This window comes from Sinocyclocheilus grahami, unplaced genomic scaffold (assembly GCF_001515645.1).
Source record: "Sinocyclocheilus grahami isolate Dianchi unplaced genomic scaffold, SAMN03320097.WGS_v1.1 scaffold1771.1, whole genome shotgun sequence".
In the NCBI taxonomy this organism is placed as follows: Eukaryota; Metazoa; Chordata; class Actinopteri; order Cypriniformes; family Cyprinidae; genus Sinocyclocheilus; species Sinocyclocheilus grahami.
In genome coordinates, this window is record NW_015506950.1 from 100284 (window position 1) to 119444 (window position 19161).

Genomic DNA, 19161 nt, shown 5'->3' on the forward strand with positions numbered 1-19161 from the left:
ATTAAAACAATTCTGCAAAGAAGAGTGGGCCAAAATTCCTCCACAGCGATGTGAAAGACTCATTGCCAGTTATCGCAAACACTTGATTGCAGTTGTTGCTGCAAAGCGTGGCACAACCAGTTATTAGATTTAGGGGGCAATTACTTTTTCACGTAGGGCCAGGCAGGTTTGGACAGCTTTTTTCCCTTAATAAAAGAAAATCATTTAAAAAATGCATTTTGTATTTACTTGCATTATCTGTGTAATATTACAATTTGTTTGATGATCTGAATCTTTTAAGTGTGACATATGCAAAAAAAATTAAAAAAAAATACAGGAAGGGGGCAAAAACCTTTTCACAGCACTGTATATATTATATATTAGTGATGCGTGGATGAGCTAAAACGTCACCCGAATCAGCAGCTTCAAATAAATTATCCACCCGCACCTGTATTTTTGTCTGATTTAGATAACCGCACCCGACCATCACATTAGGGTTCGTACGATCATGAAAAACCTGGAAAAGTAATTGAACAGCAATTTCCAGGCCTAGAAAGTTTTGTAAAAATAAATAAACTCAAAAAGTTTTTGAAAAGTCATGAAAATCAATTTCACAATTCTCTGTATAATAGAATTATGTTTAATCAGATCCTGAATTTCGTTGTGGGATTGCGCATACATCGCATTACTCATTCCCACAGCTTTTGACTTTAAAATGAGGGAAATTACTGCAGAACCTTTATTCAATATAGCGTGTAGGTTAGATGAGTAAATAAACACACAAACCATCAGATGAAACCAGCTGTGATTCAGCTGTACCGCGTCTTCTCTCTTTGACTTTCGCTTCACATCGACGCATCTAGAGCTGCTGCACACTGCGATAGAAGACATTAGCTCGCGTTTCGGGACAGTTGACAGAATTGTCAATTGCCTAATCGGTCATTGTTGCATCGTCACAAAAATTTATTATTTTCACGTCTTTTTAAGCCATTCGGTACTCGAGCTCTCCAGAGGCGCGTGCGCTCACAGTCACATCCAAAGCGCGTACTGCGAGTACCAAATTGAGAAAGTACTGTCGGGTTTGTCTTAAGTTAATGTAAACAGTTGCAAAATAAAACGCATGGGTATCAGCATTGGATTCGTGAAATAGGTCTTGTGACAGCAGCCTAACAAAGCTGTGCTGTCTTTTATTAATGTTAATCAAACAACAAAAGACAGAGAAAATCCCTTACTGCTCTTGACTAAATAATGTTTTGTTGAATAACTTTTAATGTTAATCTACAGTTTATTCAATTTCTGTAGCCTATTTAAAACACGTTCATAATTTAGAAAATGTAGTTAATACTTGCATAATTAATTATTTATTTTATCCACCCGCAAATAATCAGAATGCATTTTTTTTATTACCCGACCCACCCGATCCGCGGATTATCCGCAGCGCCCGCGGATATAACCGCCATCCGCACATCACATATATATATATACACATACATATATATACACACACCTTGCTACGTGTACTGCGTTAGGCTAACCGAGACTTGTCATTTGCACTTATATATTGTTGCTCTTTTGTTAGTTTTGACTGCTTTTATTGTCCTCATTTGTAAGTCCCTTTGGATAAAAGCGTCTGCTAAATGACTAAATGTAAATGTCATAGCATCTCAGCTTGACTAAAATGCTCAAAAAGGACACTGGAGGCAAAATTCACTTTTACATGGTGTTTGCATATGCATATAAATGTGTCTTAGCAGTGTGTGGACATAGCCACCCTACAATGCTAAAAATCCATTCACTTTTTTTTTTAATCCCAAAAAAAAAAAAACCGTCTCAATTATCAAGCCGTTTTGATTTTCTGAGCAGTATGACATCATACTTCTCAGGCCCTACCCAAGCCCACTGACCATCCTGTATTAGCATATTTCCGCCCTCAGTCAGTTGTACGCTGTCCACCATTTCCGGCAAGCAGCTGTAGTGACAACAATGTCTTGTAAGCAATGCAGGTATTTTGTAGTTTGATGTAAAATTGAACATAAGGATGATTTCACGAATGAGCAGTGCTGCTGTAACACTGTACAAACGCTTCTTGTGTGAATACGCGAATCTGCAGCGACGATAAAGTTTGTCTGTTTGTTTGTTTATTTTCTTAACGCCATTCCAGCATGTATGGCTATATTCATGGCGAGAACCATTTAATCCATACACAAGTCTGTTATACACACAAATTGGGAGGAAAAATGTAGAATCTTCAATTCACCTAACCTGCATGTCTTTGGGCTGTGGGAGAAAACCGGAGTAAACCCACGCGGACGCAGGGAGAACATGCAAACTCCACACAGAAAGGCCTCCTGTCTCCCTAGTCCAGTAATCAGGGCAGTGATCAGGAAGTCTGGCATTTTAAAGGCTGTTCGACATGACTTGAACACACCAGTAGTACATAATTATGCATCTTACTATTCCCTAACGGCAAGAGAGTATCATTGACTGACAGCAAAAACTTTGCTCAATCTACAACCTAAAATCACCCAATTTGAAGCATATTGGTCACACAGGATTAGTTTTTAAGATATGTGTATGTACATTTTTACTTCAGACGTTATCTGCAATGTTTATGGTCTTTTTGGGCAGGATAAGTGATATGCTGAAATCGTTAAGGTGTGTGTGTCTGCTGCATACTTGCTGACAGGTACTGATCCAACACAAAATACATTTCTTTATGTACATAATTATGCAGGAAATATTAAACAAAAATATCTGGTATTAGTATCTGAAATTAACTTGATTATACAATTAATAATACAATACAAGCCTTTGTTACTCTATTGCTCTGTGCAGTATTGAAATTAAAAGATTATCATGCACAATTTTCTCTGAATAAGTTGTGTATATTTTAATGTCATGATTGAGCAACATCTATTTCAGACTTTAAGATCACACAAATTCTATGGCGTTTGACTAGCATTACCGTTTCCATAGGAGTAAAATGTTATGTATATATGTTGAATTTATTATTAATTTAACCAAGGTTTAAATCATTAAAGGGTTAGTTCACCCAAAAATGAAAATTAGCCCACAAATTACTCACCCTCAAGTCATCCTAGGTGTATATGACTTTCTTCTTTCAGACGAATCCAGTCGGAGTTATATAAAAAAATGTCTTTGATCTTTCAAGCCGTTTAATGCCACTCAGCGTGTGTTGCATGCATCGGTCCAAAAGAAGTTAAATAAAAAGCACCCATCCATAAACAAAAAAAAGTGTCTCACATGGCTCCGGGGGGTGAACAAAGGCCTACTGTATATTCAAAACGTAATAATCACTTTAATGTAGCTTGCACCAACAGTCCTACACGGAAGCAGCTCCGGGCGGTTGACGTATGAGTTCAGCGTTGCGCATGCGCTGCTCAGAAGTGACTCATGCGGAAGCACAGGGGAGAGATCAAAACAAAACAACAGTCACTTAGTAGAAGTACAAAACGAGGATTTGTAAAGAAGAATGTCGGAGGATTTCGATAAGCCAAGAGGAGACGGGTTTTCCTTTGCTAAAGTAAGGAACCTTTGCTCCTGTTAACAAACGTTGGTTTTCACGAGACTCACCAGCGCATGCGCAACGCTCAACTCATCAGCCCGGAGCTGCGAGACATTTTTTATGGATGGGCGCTCTTTATTTAACTTCTTTTGGACTGATGCATGCAACACCTGCTGAGTGGCATTAAACAGCTTGAAAGATCAAACAATTTTTAATATAACTCCGACTGGATTCATCTGAAAGAAGAAAGTCATATACACCTAGGATGACTTGAGGGTGAGTAATTTGTGGGCTAATTTTCATTTTTGGGCGAACTAACCCTTTAACTGCTTCAAAATGAATGCGGTTAACAATATCATTGATGAAACATTTGCCTACTGTACGAATAAAAACTATAACAATTGCATGAACAGTGAACGTACAAGGCAAATTAAAGGGGTGGTTGATTGTGATTTCACTTTTTTAACGTTAGTTAGTGAGTAATGTTGCTGTTTGAGCATAAACAATATCTGCAAAGTTACGAAGCTGAAAGTTCAACGCAAACGGAGATGTCTTTTAAAATTCTGGCAGTTTAATGCCTACAAAAACGGCTGGTAGGGACTACAACGAGTTACTTCCCGGGTTCGTGACATCACAGACCCAGATAAACCCCGCCCTCGAGAAAAGGCAGCAAAGGGGGCGAGGCCATGCTGCGCTGCTTTAGAGAAGAGGAAGAGAAAACTAGGGGTGCACTTAATCTATTCATATATGAATCCCAATTCTGTCTTCTAACGATTCTAATGGATTCACAAGTTTCAAAGTCAATGTTCTAAAGCAGCAGTTCTTAATACGGTTCCTCGCGTCGCCTGTTCGGCCTCTCTCTCATTCAGATCATCAGCTCAGTTCTGTTCCATTTATACACTTATTTTCACATAGCTATGAGAAGCGTTATACATGGACGCGCGTGCAGTTGCCGTACTGTATTAAAGCTTTAATCAGGACAAAACCGTATATATAAAAAGCTAACATAAGCAGTAGAATTTACAAATAACAGCATATCTAAAAGTATGAGACAACAACAAACAAAAAACATAGGCCTACCATTAAAAGCCATGCTTGCACAGGTTCTGCAAGATCCTCTTCAATAATATCCTGTGCTTCTCAATCGGGCTCAAACTGATAAGTGATATTAACATGCCGTTGTTTACAATACAACCAGAGCACATGCCGCTGAGGTGAGGGGCGGGACGTTTAGACGGTGCACTAGAGGTGATTTAGCCAATCACAACACACTGGGCTAGCTAACCAATCAGAACTCATCGCCTATTTCTGAGGGTGGGGCTTCATAAAAACAGGAAAAGATCAGCCGTTTCTCAGAGAAGGGACAGAGTGGTGTGGAATAAATGTAACTTATATGAAAAATAATGAGTTTTTAAAAAAATGAAGCATTAACAGGTTAGACTGCACCCCATAAACACAATCAAACCTAGAAAAAAGCCAGTGAACCACCCCTTTAATGTATAAGTATATACAGTAGAGGTCGACCAATTGATCAGCACCAATAGCTGATTGCTGGAACTAATCGCTTAACAGCAAAAATCCATGACGACAACTTTCCTGGATTGCGTCCGTTGCTAGAGCTGCTGAGAAGGTTACGCTGTCATTATACAGTGCAAGAGCTGCTTCTAGAGGCAGAAATCACTGACACCTCATGTTGTTTGTGTTGACACTTGAGGCTATATTTGTCCCAAATCATTGTTAATATAAATGCAGCGCTGCACTTTTGCCCAGTGTAAAACTAACATATTTTGTCATTTTGAGTAGATAATCATCTACTCTACTCTAAAATAGAAGGAAATAAAGTGTGAGAGTATACATACAACATCCATATGCATGTAATTTCAATGCTATGGCCTCAGTGTAGATATTTAAAGATGGCCATCTTTAAGCATGACAAATGAAATGGTAACACTACAATAAGAGCCTATTTGTAACATTAAGATTAATGAAAGCTGTATAAGTATTGTTCTTTTTTAGAGTGTTAAAGGGGTCATATGATGCTATTTTAAAGATCATTATTTGGTGTATTTGGTGTAACAGAATATGTTGACATGCTTTAATGTTCAAAAAACACATTCTTTTTCAAATACTGTACATTATTGTAGGTCCTCTATGCCCCGCCTCTCTCAAAACACAGTTTTCAACAAAGCCCCCTCCTTTGACAAGCGCAGTCTTCTCTGATTGGCCAGCTGAACCAGTGCATTGTGATTGGCCAAACACCACAAGCATGCGTCGGAAATGTAACGTCCCTTACCATAATCGCGAGCTTCAAGCTTTCAAAGTAAATATCAAGACAGTTAATAATGTCGTTAGTTTTACCATCAGTTCAACCCCGAAAGGGCAACAGAGTCACGTCACAGACACAGTGATGATGCAGTACACAAGCTGCGATTAAGACAGCTGACGTGCTATGATTTCTGACAGGCAGTTTACTCTCCTGTGAAGTGACCCTGTTCCATAGTTGCCAAGTCCACATATTATACGCGACTTTGGGCTTCTTTTTTCGTAAAGTTGCGTGAAAAACTCCCGGGTCGCGGTTTTTTGGGTTTATTTAAAAAAATATGCTTGTTAGGGAAATCTGACAAGCAACTTCGTTTCTTTATTTATGTTCACTTTATTCTCCAATGCATTGGTTGACACTGTCTGCTCACAGTTAATAGCCAACCAGTGCAATATTATAAGTGCTGCAGCATAATTTGCCAAATGTTCCACCCCCTCCTCCTCCTCATTTGAGAAAATCACGTTCAAAAAGGCGGCGCGTGACGCTGTAATCCAAGCGATGATAGAAGTAGACAGAGGAGTGGGATGACTTTCTTTTAGCCTAATTTTTACGATGTTTTTGTAATGTATTAATTATCATGGACTGCAATAAAAAACAAGTAGTCCTATACTAATACTAAAACTACATAGCCTATACATTTGGTTCGAATAGCCTATATTTTAGTAAGCTATAAATATGTGGCTATGTTACAGTTCCCCTTTGAAGCTTGTGTGTTTTTCTCCTTTTCCATCTCTCCAATCCTATTCTGCTCACTGGTGATTGGAGAAGAGTTTTTTGTTCTCACTTTGTTGCAGTTTGCTGATTTTGTAAAATAACATCTGTTTTTGCTTTTCAGATAAAAGAGTGGTTTCAGTTTAATATGTTGCAGGTTCATTTATTGGTAATAATTGATAAATAATATTGATGATAAAAAAATAAAAATAAATTGGGCTTGTTTTGGGTTTGTTTTTTAAGCTGCGGTTGCTTATCTTGCGAGAGTTGGCAACAGTGCCCTGTTCCCCTCACACACACACAACACGTTACTCTGCGCTGCGCAAAACTGAATGTAATTTAAATACGCAGAAGAAATTCCCAACATTAAACAAATAACCGTTTACACGCTTAGATAAAAATTCTTACTTTTTCTGGTGAGGAGTTAAAATTCTGGACAAACCGCTCTGTAAGGCTTTGAGAAACAAACAGCGATTCCATAAATTAGGGATGTTAAATATCAGCCATTATGAAGAACTGAGATCTTGTTATTTTTCCTCCATTGGTTCATTCTCTCCCAGCACTATGAAAAGCCAGTATGAAGTCAGGCCTATGCTGTAGATTATTCACAAAGCTGATTATTTTCATCTCGACAATAAATAAATTGGGCTTGTTTTGGGTTTGTTTTTTAAGCTGCGGTTGCTTATCTTGCGAGAGTTGGCAACAGTGCCCTGTTCCCCTCACACACACACAACGCGTTACTCTGCGCTGCGCAAAACTGAATGTAATTTAAATACGCAGAAGAAATTCCCAACATTAAACAAATAACCGTTTACACGCTTAGATAAAAATTCTTACTTTTTCTGGTGAGGAGTTAAAATTCTGGACAAACCGCTCTGTAAGGCTTTGAGAAACAAACAGCGATTCCATAAATTAGGGATGTTAAATATCAGCCATTATGAAGAACTGAGATCTTGTTATTTTTCCTCCATTGGTTCATTCTCTCCCAGCACTATGAAAAGCCAGTATGAAGTCAGGCCTATGCTGTAGATTATTCACAAAGCTGATTATTTTCATCTTGACTTAACTTGCCTGGCAGTAGTTTAGATTTCCTGATACTCAACAGCCCACACGTGCACACATCAACCCTTATTAAAGCTTCAATGTTGTCGCCAATTTTGATATACAGAATGTTTATATAACTTAATAAAAATAAAATCATCTACTTGCTCTGCTGTATGGAAAAACACTGAAGTCATAGCATAGACATTCAGTGCTGTGAAAAAGTTACTAACTCCCAGTTGAACAGGGCTGGCAGCAATCAGACCTGGGCCCGTATTCACAAAACATTTTATCTTACCACTAAGAGTTCTTCTAAATAGCAGTAAAAGTTTTTAGCTAAGAGTTTTCTCTTAAAACCCATTCACAAAGCTGCTGAGACAAACTTTTATTAAGGAATAGAGAGAAGTCTTAAGCTAAGCGTAAGGGCGGGGTTGACCTCGTTGCTATGGATGATGTCATGCTTACTATGCACACAGTGATTGGCTGATAGGGGTCTCTGTCAGAGATTTACTCATAGAAATATTGTAGAGCACAATATGTTGCGGTGTTCAAATAAAGGTTTCACATTTTTTTTTTTTAAACGTTAATTGCCACATTCAAATAAAGATTTTAAAATGCAGGATAAGTGTCACTAATTAAACAAGTATATGTTCAGCTTATTGTCAGCCTCTTACATGTATGCTTCTCAAAAACAATTAGCAGATATGCATATACACAGACTTTTAATTAACAGTAGAATAATCATGGCTGACAGTAATACACGCAAACGTAAAAAAATTTTTTTTTAAAAATGGACGCAAGAACAGCTGATACTTCTTGTCCAACTGGTTAATGAAAACAAGGATATAAATCAAAGGAAAATTAGGAGTTGGGGTAACCTCCAAAACCAAAGGTGATACCTTTTTAAAAGGTCATTATCATCAAATGTTTCTAAAATGTTTACGTTCAGAGGCAGATTGCCGGCAACAGCCATTTTAGGATAGTTTGTGGCTTGGTCTTAGTGACTTAGGAGTCCTCTTCACTACTCCTATCGTTTCACAGATTTAGGAGCTAGTTTTAGTGCTAAAACGCTTTGTGAAAGACTCCTAGAGCAAAAAATGTAGGAGTCCTAAATTTAGTACTGACACGCCCATTATTTTTAAAGATGCCATAGAATGCATTGATACAATATTTTAAAATGTTCTCTGATGTCCCCAGAGTGCAGTGGTGGGCCGTCAGGGCCAGCAAAGCCTTCTTTGCCCAAACACTATCAGAATCACTGATTTAGTTTTAATATATTTTTCCATGAATGTGTATTAAATTATTTCCAATAGTCTATTCTCTTCAGTTCATAGCTTTTCTCTTGGTTGCACTGCTTCCAGCAGTGTATGTTTATATTAAAGCTTTTATCCAATCATATTTCAGCAATTGTGTTGCCAGGGTCAAAGAAATCTACCTTAAGGCCTTCAGAATCAACAGTGCTGGCGTCTGTTAGCTTAAATCAATAGCAATGAAATAGTTGCTTTAACCAAACAGATTTCGAGTTGGCAGCACTAGGGCCATCTAGCTGGCTAACGATAACGTCAGCATTTTCTCCTCCTTTGATTGGATGGTCAGCGTACTAGCTAGCAAACAGCATCACTGTAAATCATTTTATTAAAACTTTTATTACTGCTCCTCAGGTTTAGATTTTCAGTGCATTTTGAAAAAAGATTTGCCTACTATATATAGTCAATCTAAAAACAATAGTCCTAATGACTGCGGAAAAACAACCACACACCTCCTCGGCACCGGCTCTGTGAAAGACTCGTGAAGATGAAAAACCACTAGAGTATGGTAGGTTAATTTTCATTCTTGACTCTTTTATTGCTTGATGCGTTGTATGCTGATGTTATTTGCGCAATATAAAGCCAGGTTTAAGTTTCCGTAAGAATATCTCAGTTTCCCGAGTGGAGCTGTATTAACCGGACTGTTCCTCCGGCCGCAGCGGCGCTGGCAGAGGCAGCCCAGCGGGAAGATGAGTCACAGAGGTACGTTAAAACACATCTATACACTTTTCTTCATCGTCTTGTATGAATTATTTTAATGTTACTTGCTCGCTTTCCTAGTAAAGCTGTGCTAACCAGTATTTTCCTACCGCAGCACGCTGGCAGACCGGCGGGGAGACTCGTGTAGACGAAAAGCAGTAATAAGAGAACATTAAATTGTTAGGTCAACTTTCGCGCTGGCAGACCGGCGGGGAGACTCGTGTAGACGAAAAGCAGTAAGAAAACATTCAATTGTTAGATCAACTTTAAAACACATGTAATCACCTTATTTGTTTTATACCAATGCTATCTGTAAAGTATAAATACAATTGGGTGAATAAATGTCTGCAAGAACATCGGATGGACTGTATGCGTGTCATTTTGTTAGGTTAATGCTTCAGCTACAGATGATCTGTTGCGCAATTGTTAATTGGGTTTCTTTCTTTAGTAATGGCATTCATTCTCGCTACATAGGCTACGATACCTGTCTGTTATGTAGTGCCCTGTTATACTGCATTACTGTGTAATACTTATGGTTTCTATAGCCGTGGCATCATTATGATGGCATGAAGAGATGGATTAATTTATGTAGGACGCCACTGAAGGCCTAGGTGTAAAATGCACTGCCCGCCACTGCCAGAGTGTATGTGTGAAGTTTTATCTCAAAATGCCCCACAGATAATTTTTTATAGCTTGTTGAATTTGCCGCTTTTAGAGTATGAGCCAAAACACGCTGTTTTTTGTGTTTGTCCCCTTTAAATGAATATTAGCTAGTGCTCCCGCCTCCCTTTTCAGAAGAGTGCGGAGCTTCAAGAGCTCATGCTCGCGGGCGTTACGGTCTAACTGGTGGTGACCATGTTACTGATCCTCACATTGCTTCCAAATGCAATTTTTAACTACCACATTCCTATTTAAGATCATTCTGGTAGCACGTGAAGGCAGCATCAGTGAAAACAGGCAGAGACAATGGTAGCTTTAGCAACATTAGCCTTACAGAGAGCCAAGAAGCTCTTTTGGAAAACAAAATATGACGCGTGATGCTTACTTTGTCTGGAGTCTGGACGTTTGCGCACGAAGCGTTGGTATCGATCCCTCTTTCAGAAGCAATCTTTGCACAACTCCAGCGCTGAACTGACCCTCGTTTGTGAGGCAGTCCGGTGTAAAATGTTAGCACAAACGCATAGGACTTTTCCGGTTTTTTTCCGGGACATTTCCTTCGAAAATGAAATTGAATCACTGTGTCCTCAGTGGTCTATGGTGACTCATGTTTGTTGGTGCATCCTAACACACAATGCTTTTAATGGCTCTTTGGCGCTGACATTGTACCTCCGGCAGCTACAGCGAGAAAACCGTAATGGCGGACCGCTGCTTCTCACTCAGGGCTTGTGTATATGCTAATAGGGCAGAGAGCGTCACAAATGGGCGGGACTTTCCAGAAATACAACGTCATAGTAGTGAGAAATCTGGAACTGCTAGTGTGGAGAGACGGTTTATGATTTATTGGGATTATAAAATAATGAGTGGGTGGATTTTTACCATTGTAGGCTGGTTGTTTTCACACACTGCGGCCACACAACTGTGTTCAACCACCTTATAAAAGTGATTTTTGCATTCTATGGCACCTTTAAGATTTTCTCCTAAATCTACAAGTTATGAGCTACTTTTAGCCTTAAGATGTTTTGTGAATACAAAGCATTTTCATAGATACTCCACTATCTGAAAGACATTGGCCAAAAATGTCATCCATGGAAAAGTGGTGAAGCAAAAACCACTGCTAACCCAGAAAATATTAAGGCTCATCTGTTTTTTTTTTATTTTTTAGGTTGGGTGGGTGAGGAAGTTGAATTGATATGTTTATGTTTGCATTCTGGTTTGTATGTTGTAAAAAAAATAAAATAAATAAAAAATAAACCTGAATCTGAATGTCGTCAATGCCAAAATGATGACCCGCAAATCTTTAAGGAGAATGTTTTGTGGACTGATGAGTCAAAAGTGGAACTGTTTGGAAGACAGGGGTCCTGTTAAATAATGCCAAATTCCACAAAAAGAACATCATATTTATGGTCAAGCATGGTGGTGGCATTGTACTGGTGCAGGGATGCTTTGCTGCTTCAGAGCCCGGGCAAGAATTAAGGCAAACATAAATTCTGAGAAAACCTACCAGAAAATCCATGAATGCCCAGTCTTCAGTTTGTAAGTTGAAGATCAAGCATAAATGGATTATGAGGGAAGTAGGGCTGTGACGGTGAGGAAATTTTCCCACCGGTTAATCGACGTGTGACAACACCGATAATACCGGTATCACCGTGGGGGGGTGGGTGGGGTGTGAGAACTTCCCACTTCTTTAGTGGGAAGACAATGATTCAAAACACAGGGGTAAGTCCATCTCTGAATGGCTCAAAAAAAGGAAAATTACGTTTTTGAAGTGGCCTTGTCAAACTTCTGACTTCTCAATCACAATTGAGATAATGTGGCAATGGGCTGTTCAAGCATGAAAACCCTCCAGTGTGGCTGAACTAACGTAGTTCTGCAAAGAAGAGTGGGCCAAAGTTCCATCACAGCACTGTCAAAGACTGATCTCCAGTTATTGGAGATGGGAAGTTATTGCTGCTAAAAGGGGCACAATTTTAAATTTAACAGGTCAATTAGTTTCTTCACATGGGTGATTGCTAAATAAATAAATATATAAAATTGTTTATTCAGGTTGCCTGTGTTTCATGTTGTATTTCATCTGAAGATCTAGTATGAAATATACACAAAATCAGAAGAAATCAGGATGGGACAAATACAGATGCATCTCTATAAATTAGAATGTCGTGGAAAAGTTCATTTATTTCAGTAATTCAACTCAAACTGTGAAACTCGTGTATTAAATAAATTCAATGCACACAGACTGAAGTGGTTTAAGTCTTTGGTTCTTTTAATTGTGATGATTTTGGCTCACATTTAACAAAAACCCACCAATTCACTACCTCAACAAATTAGAATACTTCATAAGACCAATTTAAAAAAAAACATTTTTAGTGAATTGCTGGCCTTCTGGAAAGTACGTTCATTTACTGTACATGTACTCAATACTTGGTAGGGGCTCCTTTTGCTTTAATTACTGTCTCAATTCTGCGTGCCATGGAGGTGATCAGTTTGTGGCATTGCCGAGGTGGTATGGAAGCCCAGGTATCTTTGACAGTGGCCTTCAGCTCATCTGCATTTTTTGGTCTCTTGTTTCTCATTTTCCTCTTGACAATACCCCATAGATTCTCTATGGGGTTCAGGTCTGGTGAGTTTGCTGGCCAGTCAAGCACACCAACACCATGGTCATTTAACCAACTTTTGGTGCTTTTGGCAGGTGCCAAATCAGGTGCCAATTTTGGCAGGTGCCAAATCCTGCTGGAAAATGAAATCAACATCTTCAAAGGCTTACCCTCCTTGTGAAGGGTGTCAATGATTGTCTTCTGGACAACTGTCAGATCAGCAGTCTTCCTCATGATTGTGTAGCGTAGTGAACCAAACTGAGAGACCATTTTGAAGGCTCAGGAAACCTTTGCAGGTGTTTTGAGTTGATTAGCTGATTGGCATGTCACCATATTCTAATTTGTTGAGATAGTGAATTGGTGGGTTTTTGTTAAATGTGAGCCAAAATCACCACAATTAAAAGAACCAAAAGACTTAAACTACTTCAGTCTGTGTGCATTGAATTTATTTAATACACGAGTTTCACAATTTGAGTTGAATTACTGAAATAAATGAACTTTTCCACAACATTCTAATTTATTGAGATGCACCTGTACATTTTCAAGCACTCTATTAATAATATATGCAAAGAGAAGCTGACATACAGCCTGACATGCTACTCGTCTTCTAATACAATTTTAAACAGCATTTGCATCTTTCATTATGCATGCAGCTTTTTTTATTTCACATTGAGACTACACTGAAAATTTGTTATCAACATCTCAAAAGTTCAATGAAATTTATATTTGGTGACTGGAAACTATACTGCTATACTGGCTTTTACAAAGACATGTTTCTCGGGAAATAATCACGGCACAATTAGCCATAACAATTAGCAATGAGTTATGTGAGGTAATAAATTGTTCTGCTCCCGAAGTTATAATCCATGTCAGGAAGTCATTAATAGATGGGTAGAGAACTTCAAATTATTGAATAAGTTCCCAATTACTTACCTGTCAAAATTTAAGTACATTTTGATAAAGTACCTTCCACTGTTCAGAGGGGAGGACTTTCACCACAACATCATCTCCATTGAGAGCCCTGTTACGAGCTGCAATCCCATCCAGAAAGATATCAGCTGACCCATCCTGTACCACAAAAATCACATACAATTCACAATTAAAATTTGCATCAAATGAGAGTTACACTTAATCAGAATTAGGACAATGACAAAGCAACACCCACTACTAATCAAAAAGAGCTGGTCAGTTACTTTTGAATGAGAATCATGATTATGCTAGCAACCATTTGTGTTGTGGTCAGAACTATTTGCCCCCCTTGGTAAACATAAGCAAAGAAGGCAGTGAAAATAAATCTGCATTGTTTACACTTTTGAGCTTACATTAAAAAAAAAAATTAGAGGTGGTAGAGGTTAAATTAGAGGGGGTAGAGCAAAAGCATGGCGAGGAGGATTGTTCCAGTAATAATTCTGACCACAACTCAATGTTCGATAGTATGTTTAACTTAAGGGTACACTGTATATGTTCAATAGTATGTACAAGGGTGAAAAAATACTCACAGGAGACGGGACAAAAGCTTCCATGTACTTCTTAGGGTTTATTCTCAGTACTCCCTTAAAGAGAATGACATTTAAATATTTGAATTATGCCAACTGTTTAAATAGTTGTCCATTTTGAGATTTTACTCTACAGAATAAATGACCATAATAAGCCCATGTAAAATTTAAGTCCACTTGTTATTTTTATTTTGAAATATTAAACAGAACAAGAGAAAAATTTCCAGGATAAAACGAAGCATGTTACATGAAAACAATGTCGTTTGAGAAGTAACCCAAATATACTAAATATATACGAAACTGAATGAAACCATCTGGGCATCGATAAGAATTTTAAAAAATAATAATAAAAAAAAAAATCAAATACAACCCAATATATAGATATTTTTTCCCCTAGTGAAAACCGTTTGGCTTTAGAACATCAAAAATTAATAATACAGCCGATGACCATGGTAAATTAAAAAATTAATTGAAGCATTTATGAAAATTGAATCTGCCTTCCATTATCATCCATAAATGTTTTGGATTTTGCATATTTTTGTGAAGCAGGCCAGTAAGGAATTGCAATTTTGTCCCCTATTGTTATCTGAACAAATTTGTGTTTTTAATTCACGGATTTACCTGCTTATATTATTTTGATTGTGGGGAAGATAAAACGAAGCATGTTACATGAAAACAATGTCGTTTGAGAAGTAACCCAAATATACTAAATATATACGAAACTGAATGAAACCATCTGGGCATCGATAAGAATTTTAAAAAATAATAATAAAAAAAAAAAATCAAATACAACCCAATATATAGATATTTTTTCCCCTAGTGAAAACCGTTTGGCTTTAGAACATCAAAAATTAATAATACAGCCGATGACCATGGTAAATTAAAAAATTAATTGAAGCATTTATGAAAATTGAATCTGCCTTCCATTATCATCCATAAATGTTTTGGATTTTGCATATTTTTGTGAAGCAGGCCAGTAAGGAATTGCAATTTTGTCCCCTATTGTTATCTGAACAAATTTGTGTTTTTAATTCACGGATTTACCTGCTTATATTATTTTGATTGTGGGGACAAAGAGGTAACTGAGAAAAAAAATATATATATATATAGGGACTAAAAGACTTAGCAGCTATCACTCTGCTGCTCTCGCCTGAAAAGCACTCGCTATTAATTAAACAAATTAAAAGGGAATATGGGAATATTGGGTAAAGGATGCCTACTGTTTTGCTCACTCATTTAAATAAAAATAGCAGGCAGTGTACAGTATATACAACTGCACAGTAAGTAGTAAAGTTTAGTTGACAAACAACAAACTTTTTTAAAGATTTCAGGTTAAAATTTATTTTATTTTTACTCCTTTTCTATTTAATGCAATGCCAACTTCTATGGCTATATTCATGGCAATAGCCAGGTTTAGTTCTTTAAAAATAAAACTAAAAATGTTTAAGATTCTTTTTTCCCCCCCGGGGAATTTTCTCTTATTAGCTAAAATAGATGTTAAAGTGCCCCTATTATGGATTTTTGAAAATTAACTTTCATGCAGTGTGTAACACAGCTCTAAGTGAATGAAAACATCCTGCAAAGTTTTAAATCTGACAGTGCACCTAAATCTGAAAGTGTATAAAGTTATTGTCTCTCAAAAGAAAGTGTCGACTCTGAATCATTTAAACGAGCCATTTTTAAAATGAATACCAAGCCATATCACCCTGCAGCCCAACTTTTTTAAAGATTTCAGGTTAAAATTTATTTTAACTCCTTTTCTATTTAATGCAATGCCAACTTCTATGGCTATATTCATGGCAATAGCCAGGTTTAGTTCTTTAAAAATAAAACTAAAAATGTTTAAGATTTTTTTTTCCCCCCCGGGGAATTTTCTCTTATTAGCTAAAATAGATGTTAAAGTGCCCCTATTATGGATTTTTGAAAATTAACTTTCATGCAGTGTGTAACACAGCTCTAAGTGAATGAAAACATCCTGCAAAGTTTTAAATCTGACAGTGCACCTAAATCTGAAAGTGTATAAAGTTATTGTCTCTCAAAAGAAAGTGTCGACTCTGAATCATTTAAACGAGCCATTTTTAAAATGAATACCAAGCCATATCACCCTGCAGCCCAAGACTGGTTGCCCACTGAAGCTAAGTAGTGTTGAGCCTGGTCAGTACCTGGATGGGAGCCCTCCTGGGAAAGCTAGGTTGCTGTTGGAAGAGGTGTTAGTGAGGCCAGCAGGGGGTGCTCACCCTGTGGTCTGTGTGGGTTCTAACGCCCCAATATAGTGATGGGGACACAATACTGTAAAAAAAGCATCGTCCTTCAGATGAGAACCGAGGTCCTGACTCTCTGTGGTCATTAAAAATCCCATGGCACTTCTCGTAAAAGAGCAGGGGTGTAAGAGGGTCCTGGCCAAATTGCCGCAACTGGCCCCATCATGGGCCAGTCTATCATGGCCTCCTAATAATCCCCATCCACTTGACTGGCTCTATGACTCTCTCACCTCTCCACCTGTAGCTGGTGTGTGGTGAGCGCACTGGCGCCGTTGTCCTGTGGCTGCCGTCGCATCATCCAAATGGATGCTGCACACTGGTGGTGGTTTTTGCTTTTCTGTCGTCTACTTTTAACACCCAGTCTTTGAAGTGGTCATTTTGTAGCCAATGCTACAAAATAGTCCAAGGGCTCAAAAAAACACTCTCAGCCAGCAGGTGGTGCTTATGGAATAGTAATACAGCGTTTCCTTGGTTACTACTGTAAACACAGCAGCACCTGAGGTATCAAAACTAATGTAAACTTTTCTGAAAAAAGCCAGTTTCCCTCAAAAACACATTTATATAAAATTCAATATTTAGGATTCCTATATTCCGCGCATTTGTGAACAGTGATCTTGTTCTGCCTGCTATAGTATTTTCTCCTCTTTGCAGCCGTCTTCAGCATCTCTGGCCACAGTTAATGACGCGGAAAGAAAACTCAATTCAGGGCTCGCAGCTGTCTATACGTGGGCTGTTCACACAGAACACGGCACGCGAGTAGTGAATGCAGTTGTCTTTCGTGCCCGAATGCTTTTAAAATCGCTTGAATTTTTAAATTAACAAGGCTTAAAAACACATGCAAACAATAAACTTTCGTGACTACACAGCAGCAGCCCGATCAGGCAAGTGACAAATCCATCAACTGTCCCGAGCACATCTTATTGTTGAGCCATGTAGCCTAACCATAACAATAGGCAAAACGCGTGAAACAATGTGATAAAAAAAAAAATACAGTATAGAAAAATTACACTTTGATGAATGGAAAATTTAAAGCGACAAACGGAAATCCCTGATATTCCATGACTTAGACAAAAAATATATACAATTCCTTGAAAATTCCTATTCCTTGACTCAATGTCTGGAATAGACCTTTTAAAATTCCATGACCCGTGGGAACCCTGCACTAGGTGCCTAGTGCAGGGTTCCCACGGGTCATGGAATTTTAAAAGGTCAGAGCGGTAAAAATAGCGGCTTTTGGAGCGGTAAAAATAGCGGTTTCCCCGGTAACGGCTGTACACAAAGCAGCACTGCGCTCACAAACGCTGCTTTATCAGGCAATACAGGCATGATGAAATGGAAATGAAATCGACCAATTGGACTAATCACCGCAGATTAGCGTCACGCAAAGTGAATCATTGAGCGAATTGATTGGAAGTCGTTGAGTAAATAAGGTAAAAATAAATGCATATTATAAAGACAATGAAAGTGTTTTTTGACCTTGCATGCATGTCTACCTGTTGTTGGGGACTCCCAAAACCAAAAAATTAACCTTTCATAACCCATAATAGGGGCACTTTAAAATCTTGAGTGTCATATCTGGCAACGTGTGTGAATTACTTGATCCTAATGATTATTAAAAGGGAATACATATCTTGTCCCAACATCAGGATTGATTTAATTAACACTGATCCTATTCTGACTGCAATTTGTTTTTAAATGTATAGCATTTTACAAGTTCTGTAAATAATGCTTCTTAGGCAGCACTGTCTACTTGCTCATTACCAGAGTGATCAGGTAACAAGCAGAAAATAATACTATAAAATTATTAAGATGACAATTTCATTAAAACCTTCATAATTCTTGCTTGATAAGTTCTTAAAGATTCCAAAGCTTCAAGAGATGACTTTGAATCAGTTATTTTGGGCTTTTTTTCTTTTTGCAAATTCATTCAGCAAAGTACAAATATTCCAGGCATGCTCTCAGTTACGATTATATATATATATTTTTTTTCTCCCCACATTGTTTTTTATATTATGCAAATTATACATGTATAAAAAAGGTTTTTAAAAAGTAAAACCATTTTAGATGCTCAGAAGTTAAGCATGTCACACTGCAGAACATGGTCATTGCTTGGCTTGTACAGTTAACTACCCAGAAGTATAGGTTTACATGTACTATATCACCTTTATGAGTTCTCCTCTTTCCAGGCCTGCAGAAACATCCTCAGTGCACATGTAGTGCTCAAACAGTTGCTTCCGGAACCCTCTACCACCTTTAGTGCCTTTATCTTTATTGTTTTGTGGTAAGCTTTCCTTTGATGCTGTAAAAAGAAAGGCAAAACAAAGATAAAAAAAAACTGCAGCTCACATGCAAAAAAACAAACAAACATTTTTTTAAATTTAGATTTGGAATAAAACTAAATTTGTTCAGGTCACATGATTTTTTTTTAAATATTAGCTTTGAAGCCATGTATACAGTAGTCAACATTTGAAGTGGATCAAAACCTTTCATCAAAGTTGTCCTAAAACCAAAATGTGTTCTTGTCTCAGAACAACTTTGAACTTTTTTTGATCCACTTCAAATGTTGACTA

General features: G+C 37.8%; 1 protein-coding gene across 1 annotated transcript in view; it reads right to left on the reverse strand.

The window, feature by feature from the left end:
- The window catches only part of LOC107572541 (DIS3-like exonuclease 2), a 79210-nt gene extending 60324 nt beyond the window's left edge, over positions 1-18886 (reverse strand). Inside the window, exons 1-3 of the mRNA XM_016258959.1 lie at positions 18754-18886; positions 14334-14387; positions 13801-13902 (exon numbers count right to left, since the gene is read on the reverse strand). Of these exons, the coding sequence (XP_016114445.1) occupies positions 13801-13902; positions 14334-14387; positions 18754-18804 (207 nt within the window). The 5' untranslated portion in view covers positions 18805-18886. The remainder of the gene's footprint in view (positions 1-13800; positions 13903-14333; positions 14388-18753) is intronic.
- Between the last annotated feature and the right edge of the window lie 275 nt (positions 18887-19161).